This window comes from Lipotes vexillifer, unplaced genomic scaffold (genome assembly GCF_000442215.2).
Source record: "Lipotes vexillifer unplaced genomic scaffold, Lipotes_vexillifer_v1.1 scaffold612, whole genome shotgun sequence".
NCBI classification, from domain to species: domain Eukaryota; kingdom Metazoa; phylum Chordata; class Mammalia; order Artiodactyla; family Lipotidae; genus Lipotes; species Lipotes vexillifer.
This window is the reverse complement of record NW_006784340.1, coordinates 943,661-956,496: the sequence shown is the minus strand read 5'-3', so window position 1 is coordinate 956,496 and position 12,836 is coordinate 943,661. Positions and strand designations below refer to the sequence as shown.

Sequence of the window (12,836 nt, the reverse complement as noted above, 5' to 3'; positions counted from 1 at the left end):
CCTCCTGGTTGAGGGGACTAGTGCCTGTGCTCTGGTGGATGAGGCTGGATCTTGCCTCTCTGGTGGGCAGGTCCACGTCTGGTGGTGTGTTTTGGTGTGTCTGTGGCCTTATTATGATTTTAGGCATCCTCTCTGCTAATGGTTGGGGTTGTGTTCCTGTCTTGCTACTTGTTTGGCATAGGGTGTGCAGCACTGTAGCTTGCTGGTCTTTGAGTGAAGCTGGGTCTTGGTGTTGAGATGGAGATCTCTGGGAGATTTTCACCGTTTGATATTATGTGGAGCAGGGAGGTCTCTTGTGAACCAGTGAAGTTGGCTCTCCCACCTCAGAGGCACAGCCCTGATGCCTGGCTGGAGCACCCAGACCCTGTCCACATGGCTCAGAATAAAAGGGAAAAAAAATAGAAGGAAAGAAAGAAAGAAAGAGGATAAAATAAAATAAAGTAAGATAAAATAAAATAGTTATTAAAATAAAAATAATTATTAAGAAAAAAAAAATTTTAAGTAAAAAAAAAAAGAAAAAAACCCAGACAGTCAGAACCGTAGGACAAATGGTGAAAGCAAAGCTATACAGACAAAATCTCACACAGTAGTGTACACATACACACTCACAAAAAGTGGAAAAGGGGAAAAAATAATATATCTTGCTCCCAAAGTCAACCTCCTCAATTTGGGATGATTCATTGTCTATTCAGGTATTCCACAGATTCAGGTACTTCAAGTTGATTGTGGAGCTTTAATCTGCTGCTTCTAAGGCTGCTGGGAGAAATTTCCCTTTCTCTTCTTTGTTCACAGAGCTCCCGTGTTTCAGCTTCGGATTTGGCCCTGCCTCTGCATGTAGGCCACCTGAGGGCATCTGTTCTTCGTTCAGACAGGACGGGGTTAAAGGAGCCACTGAGTTGGGGGCTCTGACTCACTCAGGGGGGAGGGTGGGTACGGATGTAGGGTGAGCCTGTGGCGGCAGAGGCCGTCATGACCTTGCACCAGCCCGAGGTGTGCCGTGCGTTCTCCCTGGGAAGTTGTCCCGGGATCACGGGACCCTGGCAGTGGCGGGCTGCACAGGTTCCCCAGAGGGGAGGTGCAGATAGTGAACTGTGCTCGCACACAGGCTTCTTGGTGGTGGCAGCAGCAGCCTTAGCATCTCATGCCCATTCCTGGGATCTGCGATGATAGCCGCGGCTTGTGCCTGTCTCTGGAGCTCCTTTAAGCAGCGCTCTTAATCCCCTCTCCTCGAGCACCAGGAAACAAAGAGGCAAGAATATGTCTCTTGTCTCTTCGGCAGTTCTAGACTTCTGGACTCCCTCCAGGCTAGCCGTGGTGCACTAACCCCTTCAGGCTGTGTTCCCGCTGCCAGTACTCTCCCGGCATCAGACCAAAGTCTGAGCCTCAGCTCCCAGCTCCACTCATCCCCGCGGGTGAACAGACAAGCCTCTCAGGCTGGTGAGTGCTGGTCGTCACCTATTCTCTGTGCGGGAATCTCCCCGCTTTACCCTCCTCACCACTGTTGCTGCGCTCTCCTCCGTGGCTCTGAAGCTTCCCCCCTCCGCCACCCGCAGTCTCTGCCCGTGAAGGGGCTTCTAGTGTGTAGAAACCTTTCCTCCTTCACAGCTCCCTCCTACTGGTGCAGGTCCAGTGCCCATTCTTTTGCCTCCTTTTTTTCTTTTGCCCTACCCAGGTATGTGGGGAATTTCTTGCCTTTTGGGAGGTCCGAGGTCTTCTGCCAGTGATCAGTGGGGGTTCTGTAGGAGCAGGTCCACGTGTAGATGTACTTCTGATGTATCTGTGGGGAGGAAGGTGATCTCCATGTCTTACTCTTCCACCATCTTCTCCAGCAGACCTCATCTTATTTTTGATGAAAACAGATGTCAACTCACTGAAGGCAGAGTCAGGATTCTAACATCCTCTCTTTTAAAATAGTTGCTTTTAGATGGTTTCCACATATCTGTCTCCATGGAAACTGGATAAGGCCACCACCAGCCAAAAATAAGCAGTTTCCCATTTAAAGTCACTTGTTGGTTGTCAGAAGGGATCTGGCTCTGCAATTCAGGGTGCTACCACAGCTTAAGTCTGCAGGAATTTAGTAAATAAATATGTGAACAAGAAGGGTTTTTTTTGTTTGTTTGTCCATTCAGTTTTACTTTCAGAAGTTTTCCTTTGCAATTACGGGACAGAAAAAATTGACCTTGGTCTTTAAGCTTTGGTAAATATGTGAGTGTAATGTTTAGACTTGTATTTATCTCCTTTATTTGAAAGGCAGTGACTTTGGTTAGCACTGTAATTTAAGGTTCCCAAAAGAGGGATCATTCCTTACTATGAGCAATGTCATAAACTTTAAAGTATTCTGGAAATACATTTTTACAACCACCATGTAGCAAGGAATTCCATCTTGCCAAAAATATGAAATCATTTGTTATGCTGGCAGTGTAAGAACATAATAATAAGGTGTTTATAATAGTTTCATTCTTGCTTTATAATACTTTGAACTCCAATAAAGAAACAAAATACATCCATTTCAAAAGTTTTTTAATATAAAAATTAGCAGGACAGGCATATGGAAATTAAATTTAAATTTCAAAGGATATTTTCTTTCAATTTAGCAGTGAATCATTAAGGTAACCAACAAGCTATTTGAAGTTATTTCCATAGCACTGAAGGTAAGAATTCTTCTCCATATATCTATATCAGTATTTAAATGGAAATGTATTTTTGAATATAATATCTTTACTCGATAGAGATATGGAAGATTATATTTTGACTTATTAACCAATTTTCTCCCCCATCCTATGTTCTTATTCCCCTTCACCCACTTTCATTTAATCAGGTAGACAGTTCTGCAGGATTGCCTAAAGGAAAGGTTGACAGAAGAAAATGGAGAAAAGGGTAATCAGTTTTAGACTCTTGAGTCTTCAAAATGCTGGCCCTCAGGGTAACTGAAAAAAATATCAGATTTGGTTAAAAAATGTTTAAACCCCCAAAAATAACCCAAACATGATAGATAAGAGCCAGGCTACTCTCCAGGCTGGGCAGAAGTCAAAGGGGAAACAGTGAGAAGTTGGAGGTGGGCAGGTCCCAAATAAGGTAGTCCCTTGTTGAGTCCCCAGGCTAACTGTGCCAGCTGTAAGTTTGTTTACTCTCAGCTCCAAATCCACCTTCGTTGCCCTGCTTGTGACACTGGAACATATATCCCTTGTCAGCTGGCTGGATGTTCAGCTCTATCTGCGGAGGGCACTAGTGGAGGATGGAGCCTGTCTTTCTGGTTCCAGTGATGCTCCTGCCTTGCCTTAGTTTGGCAGCAGTGAATGGTCAGTAGGAATGGGGACCCCCAGCTGTGCTCACCCCCAGCCAGATTCAGTGCCACCAACCCTGCAGGCAGCTTTTCAGAGAGTTCCATGGAGCAGCACCTACCAGTGGGCAGTCTCCACTGGTCCCAGAGAGGGCAGTTCCTAGTGGGCAATTCCCAGCACACCACTCTTACATGCTGATTTCCAGCAAGTCTACAGCACAGTACCTCAGGACATTTCTCTGGTTTTCCAGTGAGGTCTGGACCTCAGCCCAGGATGAGGGTGTCCTCTTCTATTTTGTTCCCTTCCTGGGTGCTCTGCCTCAGCCCTATAAGTAGTGACTTCCCTATCTGCTCTTCTTATAGTCTTTAGATTTCTCTTCCCCACCTCAGTAGATAATACCCTATTATTAGTAGTAATTCTTAAACAATTCTTTTTTTTTTTTTGCAGTACTCGGGCCTCTCACTGTTGTGGCCTCTCCTGTTGTGGAGCACAGGCTCCAGGTGCGCAGGCTTAGCGGCCATGGCTCACAGGCCCAGCTGCTCCATGGCACATGGGACCCTCCCGGACCGGGGCACGAACCCGTGTCCCCTGCATCGGCCGGCAGACTCCCAACCACTGCACCACCAGGGAAGCCCTTAAACAATTCTTTATGTGAAACCTTCCCTGTTGAAATCAGTTTGGTTTCTGTCCCATGAATAGACCCTCACTGAAACAGATTTGGTTCCAGGAATGTCCAGGAGAAGCCATAGAGATGCATTTGGAAATTGATTTGACTGTACCCTTGGAACCGAGCCCACTGCTGTGTTTGCCAATAGGACAGAGGATGATAGTAATCCAAGGCATGCAGTGGCCTCACAGTTAGTCAGTTGTCACCTGGATGAAGAGCCAACTGAAGCGAGTACCCTGGAAGCTTGAGTGGCTGCTACACTTGACTGTCAGGCAGTATGAAGACCACGAGGATGGTGGGGTGGGTGGGTCCTTTAGATGCACTGGGGCACTTACAGAGAGACAATGACAAGCCTGGGTCCTTTAACTCTCAGCTCAATTCATAGTCTAAGAGCCAGAAAGATTCCATGTCAGCCCTAATAGAATGTATTTCTTGCTACCACAGCACTGGTATGGCTGATAATCAAACACAAATCTAATTGATCAGGTTGCTGAATTACAATGTCAGCTGAATGTACATTTCACCAAGTTTCTCATGCAAAAGTTAGGAAAAAAGATTAGGATACTAAAACTCCAAGTAGGGACATGTTGTTGGACCCAGATAAAACTGACAGTCTTGAAACTCAACTCACTCTGAGCCATCATTGCCAGTGGAAGTAGCTTGAAACCCTGCATCTGAGAAGATAAGACTTCTTTTGCTTCAAAACTCTATACTAACCTCACCTAGGACAGATGAGGGGTAACATCTTAAAAAGGGATGCTCATTCCCCTTAAGACCCACAACAGTGAGCATTAAGTCAGCAACAAGGGGATCCAGGGGAACTGGTACACTTCCCTATCTGCTCTTCATCAAAAGAATTGCATCAAAAGATTTTGCTATTCCATATCAGCAGCAACCCAGAGAACATGTGCAGGAGTGGATTCTAAGGGTGTCAGGCCAAGAAGGATGAAATATAGCACTATATCAAGCTGAATTCATTCAAATGTGTGTACTTACTAGAGTCTAGATTTAGTATATTAGTTCATGCAGCTGGAGGTATACTAAAACCTGGACTCAACGGTGGCCTACATTTAATGAGGATAAAATGCCAGAGATTCTCTTGCTTGTGGAGGAGGAAATTCAAAGGCTTGGAGAGACGGAATGCTGGGATAGATTTACCATGGGTGACCTGCACACTCACTTTCCAATTTCATTTAGCAAGAACATTCAGAAGCCATTTCTTTTGATACCACACAGGACCCTGTGGGGTTCCTGGGCACAAAAGGCTTTCTGTGTCCCCCATTTCTTTGATTATAGGAAATAGGTTTCATTCAGCCTCCATGACCTTCCCTGAGTTCCAACTGGCAGATTTAAGAGTCGCTAATTAGGGAAGGGAGGAGATGCAGAGACAAGGGAGGAGCAGTCAAGAGGAACAATAGTGCAGCCTTGGGGCAGGGTCCTGGCTCCCCATTAAGGGATACACACAATATCTTTGAGCTGTTTTGCAGATACTGAAACACCCACCAGGTGGGAGAAGTTAACTGTATGCTGCCCACAAGCACGTAGACCGCAGACCGGTTGGAACCAGAAGGTTGATGATGCTGACTCCCAGTTACCTCACCACCAACCAATCAGAAGAATGTCCACGAGCTAATGATGCCCTCTTTGAACCAGTCCCATAAAACTCTTCACTACCCACTCCAGGTATGGACACAGAGTTTTGAGGGCATTAGCCTGCTGTGGCCCCCTTTGCCTGGCAAAGCAATAAAGCTATTCTTTTCTACTTCACCCAAAACTCTGTGTCCAAGATTTAATTCAGTGTCAGGGTACAGAGGCCAGGTTAGGCTTCACTTTCACTAAAGCAGTGAGAAAAAAAATTGGAGAGGGGAGAACCAGCATCCTTGAAGACCTTACAGTTGCTCTCCTTTGTAGGCCAGATATGACACTGAAAGTACAAGGTTCCAGTGTGGATGATGTGATCCCAGAGGAGCAGAGGCCAAGAGGCAGCCCCTGATCACCAGTGACAAGTTGGGAGCATTTACCATAAAGGGTGGCAGGGATGTTTACTGTTAATGAGAATGCCTGGCCCACAGAGATCTTTGATGGTAGTTAACTGATCGGTGTGCTCTTGGGAAAGAAACATGTGGTCATCCTACTAGAGTATTCTTTAATCCATATAACAGAAAAGAAACTCTAGGTCTCGTAGACAAAAATGTGATTTGAGATGCTGTTGCCCTTAATTGAGAGTCACTGCCTCTCACATAGTTTCCAGACGTTGGTCAATTCTAAGACCAAAAGCCCCTTAATTAGTGTGAAAGCTGGGGCCCCTTGAGGAAGAGTCCTGAAACATTGCTATACCTATGCAATAAATAAAATTTTCTCCAACCCTTCTCCAGAGAGCCCTGCAGCTATTTATTAGGGTGACTGCTCACAGAGAAGGAAATACACAGGCTTTCAGGGAATACCAGACACCAGTCATAAACTGACTCTATTTCCTAGAGTCTTATAATGCCACCATGGTACACTAATCAAAATGGTTTTTTTTGTTTGTTTGCTTCTTTGAGGGGGGAGGCATGTTAGCCCAAGTTAGACTTATAATGGGCCCAGTTGTTCCACTGGCCTGGTGATATTTCTCTCTAGTACCTGAATATTTAATTGGAATTGCCACAATTGGCAACTGACAGAATCATCAGACTGGGTCTCTGAATCTTAGGGTGAGGGAATGTTTATATGTTTTGCTCATTGATATGTCTCAAGTGCCTAGAATAGTGGTTGGTACATAGTAGGCATCTAGTAATTAAATATTAAATGAAAAACGGAATGAATGAATGAACTACATATTAAGACATACAGTCTTAAACTTCAAAATAATACTTTCTTGTCCAAATATCTACACTTATTTATCTACAAAATTTGTTTTCTTATTAACAGTACCTACCTTTGGTAAATGATTATTCAACTTCCTTATCATTAGAAAGATTTCTGTAAATAATTTGTAACCAGTGATTACTTCCCCAACGCCTAAGGGTCACTGAGATTTAGAAAAAGTTTTTAAAATCCTGAATTTTGTGTTTTCAGTTTTTTGAGAGGTCTTGGTTTTATCCCAGCATCAGGATTAGGGAACTACTTTCCTTTCTTTCCTGTAGCCCAGCTCTGTCCCCACTTCATCCCCACATTAAAGGGCCATTTGTGTTGAAGTCTGTTTTTGGTTGGGCACTAACAGTAAAAGAGCAGGTTAGGAGTCACAGGGAAAACCTGACATATCTGCTTCTTTTAACCTATGACCTTCCCAGCTCTGCTGCTAAGCTAAAGTGTTCCCAAATATATGTAGTTGGAGAGAATAAGAACAAGCATCACTCGAACTGAAAGTTTCTCAAAGTAGTTCCTTACCAATATTAGCACCGAACTTGTACTTAAGATAAAAAGGAAATAAAAAGCTAGCACACTGACCTGAGTGATGTAGATGATTTTGTGCAGCTGGACTAAGATCTGCTGAATAGGATCACTGATCTGACGTACTTTCCTCTGAGATACAGCAATTCCTGCAGATGCTGTGGATGACAAATTCTGCAGTTAATCAAGACCGTTTTCCCCTTCAAAAGTGGTATTAAGTGGAAAATGGGGTAAAATTCTGAAAAAATATACTCTCATCCTACCAATGAGAAAATATGTAGAGACCTTGTTACACTTCAATATTTTATGATATGGGATGCACAATTCTTTCCTTCTACTTCTTAGACCTCTATGAAGAAATCAAAGAGGAAATTAAAAAATACCTAGAAACAAATGACAATGGAGATACAACGACCCAAATTACCCCGGCCTGCCACAAGGTGTCAGTGGTGTATTGGATACTGTGGCCATTGAAAAGCTGGTCTTCAGATATGTGCAGTTAAGAGACTATCACACTTAAAAATTTTAAATTCATTTGCCCTCAGTAGCAAATAAAACTAATTTTATTCAGAAGGAAAGAAATCATAAAAATCAGATCAGATATAAATGAAAAAGAAATGAAGGAAACAATAGCAAAGATCAGTAAAACTAAAAGCTGGTTCTTTGAGAAGATAAACAAAATAGATAAACCATTAGCCAGACTCATCAAGAAAAAAAGGGAGAAGACTCAAATCAATAGAATTAGAAATGAAAAGGGAGAAGTAACAACTGACACTGCAGAAATAAAAAAGATCATAAGGGATTACTACAAGCAACTCTATGCCAATAAAATGGACAATCTGGAAGAAATGGACAAATTCTTAGAAATGCACAAACTACCAAGACTGAATCAGGAAGAAATGGAAAATATGAACAGACCAATCACAAACACTGAAATTGAAACTGTGATTAAAAATATTCCAACAAACAAAAGCCCAGGACCAGATGGCTTCACAGGCGAATTCTATCAAACATTTAGAGAAGAGCTAACACCTATCCTTCTCAAACTCTTCCAAAATATAGCAGAGGGAGGAACACTCCCAAACTCATTCTATGAGGCCACCATCACCCTGATACCAAAACCAAACAAGGATGTCACAAAGAAAGAAAACTACAGGCCAATATCACTGATGAACATAGATGCAAAAATCTTCAACAAAATACTAGCAAACAGAATCCAACAGCACATTAAAAGGATCATACACCATGATCAAGTGGGGTTTATTCCAGGAATGCAAGGATTCTTCAATATATGCAAATCTATCAATGTGATTAACCATATTAACAAAGTGAAGGAGAAAAACAATATGATCATCTCAATAGATGCAGAACAAGACTTTGACAAAATTCAACACCCATTTATGATAAAAACCCTGCAGAAAGTAGGGGTAGAGGGAAGTTTCCTCAATATAATAAAGGCCGTATATGACAAGCCCACAGCCAACATCATCCTCAATGGCGAAAAACTGAAAGCATTTCCACTAAGGTCAGGAACAAGACAAGGTTGCCCACTCTCACCACTCTTATTCAACATAGTTTTGGAAGTTTTAGCCACAGCAATCAGAGAAGAAAAGGAAATAAAAGGAATCCAAATCGGAAAAGAAGAAGTAAAGCTGTCACTGTTTGCAGATGACATGATACTATACATAGAGAATCCTAAAGATGCTACCAGAAAACTACTAGAGCTAATCAATGAATTTGGTAAAGTAGCAGGATACAAAATTAATGCACAGAAATCTCTGGCATTCCTATATACTAATGATGAAAAATCTGAAAGTGAAATCAAGAAAACACTCCCATTTACCATTGCAACAAAAAGAATAAAATATCTAGGAATAAACCTACCTAAGGAGACAAAAGACCTGTATGCAGAAAATTATAAGACACTGATGAAAGAAATTAAAGATGATACAAACAGATGGAGAGATATACCATGTTCTTGGATTGGAAGAATCAACATTGTGAAAATGACTCTACTTCCCAAAGCAATCTATAGATTCAATGCAATCCCTATCAAACTACCACTGGCATTTTTCACAGAACTAGAACAAAAAATTTCACAATTTGTATGGAAACACAAAAGACCCCGAATAGCCAAAGCAATCTTGAGAACAAAAAATGGAGCTGGAGGAATCAGGCTGCCTGACTTCAGACTATACTACAAAGCTACAGTAATCAAGACAGTATGGTACTGGCACAAAAACAGAAAGATAGATCAATGGAATAGGATAGAAAGCCCAGAGATAAACCCATGCACATATGGTCACCTTATCTTTGATAAAGGTGGCAGGAATATACAGTGGAGAAAGGACAGCCTCTTCAATAAGTGGTGCTGGGAAAATTGGATAGGTACATGTAAAAGTATGAGATTAGATCACTCCCTAACACCATACACAAAAATAAGCTCAAAATGGATTAAAGACCTAAATGTAAGGCCAGAAACTATCAAACTCTTAGAGGAAAACATAGGCAGAACACTCTATGACATAAATCACAGCAAGATCCTTCTTGACCCATCTCCTAGAGTAATGGAGATAAAAACAAAAATAAACAAATGGGACCTAATGAAACTTCAAAGCTTTTGCACAGCAAAGGAAACCATAAACAAGACCAAAAGACAGCCCTCAGAATGGGAGAAAATATTTGCAAATGAATCAACTGACAAAGGATTAATCTCTAAAATTTACAGGCAGCTCATGCAGCTCAATAACAAAAAAATAAACAACCCAATCCAAAAATGGGCAGAAGACCTAAATAGACATTTCTCCAAAGAAGATATACAGACTGCCAACAAACACATGAAAGAATGCTCAACATCATTAATCATTAGAGAAATGCAAATCAAAACTACAATGAGATATCATCTCACACCAGTCAGAATGGCCATCATCAAAAAATCTAGAAACAATAAATGCTGGAGAGGGTGTGGAGAAAAGGGAACACTCTTGCAGTGCTCATGGGAATGTGAATTGGTTCAGCCACTATGGAGAACAGTATGGAGGTTCCTTAAAAAACTACAAATAGAACTACCATATGACCCAGCAATCCCACTACTAGGTATATACCCTGAGGAAACCAGAATTCAGAAAGAGTCATGTACCAAAATGTTCATTGCAGCTCTATTTACAATAGCCCGGAGATGGAAACAACCTAAGTGCCCATCGTCAGATGAATGGATAAAGAAGATGTGGCACATATATACAATGGAATATTACTCAGCCATAAAAAGAAACGAAATTGAGCTATTTGTAATGAGGTGGATAGATCTAGAGTCTGTCATACAGAGTGAAGTAAGTCAGAAAGTGAAGGACAAATACCGTATGCTAACACATATATATGGAATTTAAGAAAAAAAATGTTATGAAGAACCTAGGGGTAAAACAGGAATAAAGACACAGACCTACTGGAGAACAGACTTGAGGATATGGGGAGGGGGAAGGGTGAGGTGTGATCGGGCGCGAGAGAGACATGGACATATATATACTAACAAACGTAAGGTAGATAGCCAGTGGGAAGCAGCCGCATGGCACAGGGAAACCGGCTCGGTTCTCTGTGGCTGTCTGGGGGGGTGGGATGGGGAGGGTGTGAGGGAGGGAGACAGAGAGGGATGGGATGTGGGAGCATATGTGTATGTGTGGCTGATTCACTCTGTTGTGGAGCGGAAGCTGACACGCCATTGTGAAGCAATTGTACCCCAATAAAGATGTTAAAAAAAAATTTATAGAGAAAATTCAATGTGGCCATTAAAAGATTCAACTTGTTTTATTATTAGCATACCAAAATCTATGTTTAGGACACAAACCACAAAAAAGAAAATAAATATAACATTGAGAGAAATATTATTTTCCTATGGGTATCTTTACTGAGTTTGTTGAGAAATTCACACAAGAAATCATCTAGCTCTAGTTCATCTACATTTAATATCCTGTTTAAATGTTTACAATTTAAAGGATCTACCTCCCCTAGGAACTGTGTCTAACTCCTTTTAAGCAACAATTACTTGCCATTAAGATGAGGTTTAATGAATTACCCTTAGGGTAAAAATGTGAAGGTAAATCAGAAAGAATTAAGGTAGCTCTGAAATAGAAAACAGAGATCTGGAAGTATCTGCTCCAGCCTGAAGAGATGGCCAAGAGTACATATGTCATATTTTCTACAATGGTGCTTCTTTGCAGAAATAATTCTTAAAATATAATTATTTGTTTGTCTAGACTGATATCCAAAACTAATGTGGCCAAGTTGATGTTGCTATAGGAACACTAACTTTGTATTTTCTGAAACTGGGTGGATTGGTTTTTGATCACACTTACGTTGATTACTTTATGTTTTTGGTATATGGACTTTCATTCATAGGTAATGAGTTAAAATCTCACAGCATGGCAGAGAGTTCTTAGATTTGTGATGACATTTTGAGTGGGATGTCTACCTTGCCACAAGAATGTATTCATCTGTGGCTAGATATAAAAACAGAGACAGTTAGCTAGAATGTGTGCCTTCTGAACTACTCAATATACAAAATTACTTAAAATTATTTTCCTTATGACCTTTGACAATAAGGTAACTCCTTGAGTTTTGAAAATAGTTTTGGTTGCTTACTTGCTAAAAAATAAATCCTAAAATGTGTAATTACATATGCCCATTGTAAAACAAGCAAAGAAATGTAAAACAACCTAAGTATCACAGAAGAGACTTCGAGGGTCCCTGGAACCACCACCCATCAGCCACTTCCCCAGAAGAAACCTCTGATATCAGCTTGGTGCATTGCCTTCCAGTTACTTTTCTATTTACGTACTTCAGTGTGTATCTTCAGAACAATATTTTTCAAACTGTGGTTGAGTCCTAAATCTGTTTAATGAGTCATGACCAGCATTTTGAAAAATGGAATGGAATGGCATGAAATGAAATAGAATAGGATATAAAAATTTCAAAGTGCATTGCATGTAGTAAGGATCCAACTAGTCGAGATATAAAATGTGTGTCTTACTAAGTGTCATTTCCAAAAAGACTTACTTCCAAAAAGACTTTGAAAGCTACTATTGTATAAAATCTATAGTATTATCTCATGCTTTATTTCCCTCTTTTTAAATAAATGGTGACACATAATAAGACTGTTTTACAATTTTTATTCTCAGTCTGTCATGGAGATGCTTTTTTATCAACACACCCAGTTATAGCTTATTCTTTATGACCACTATTGAACAGTACTACATGTCCTGCATGCATTATAGTTTCTTAGTCACTTCTGTCTTGATGGGACTTAGTTTTTTTTCAATTTCTCATGATTATAAATGATGCTGCAGTGGGTATATATGTGCGTGCCTCATTGTGCATAGTACAAGAGGTCTTTAGGGTAAATAAGGAGAAATTAAATAGCTGGGCCCTTTGACACAAATATTTCCAATTTTAACAAATACATTTTAAAGTGGCTGAATCAATTTGCACTCTGATCAGAAGAGAATCCATTTTTCTATATCGTG

The 12,836-nt window shown here is 40.9% G+C and overlaps 1 protein-coding gene across 1 annotated transcript in view; it reads right to left on the bottom strand.

Annotated features, from left to right (window-relative positions):
* NEK10 (NIMA related kinase 10) overlaps window positions 1-12,836 on the bottom strand; it is a 299,100-nt gene that overhangs the window by 42,897 nt on the left and 243,367 nt on the right. Inside the window, exons 32-33 of the mRNA XM_007456721.1 lie at window positions 11,786-11,813; window positions 7,378-7,478 (exon numbers count right to left, since the gene is read on the bottom strand). Of these exons, the coding sequence (XP_007456783.1) occupies window positions 7,378-7,478; window positions 11,786-11,813 (129 nt within the window). The remainder of the gene's footprint in view (window positions 1-7,377; window positions 7,479-11,785; window positions 11,814-12,836) is intronic.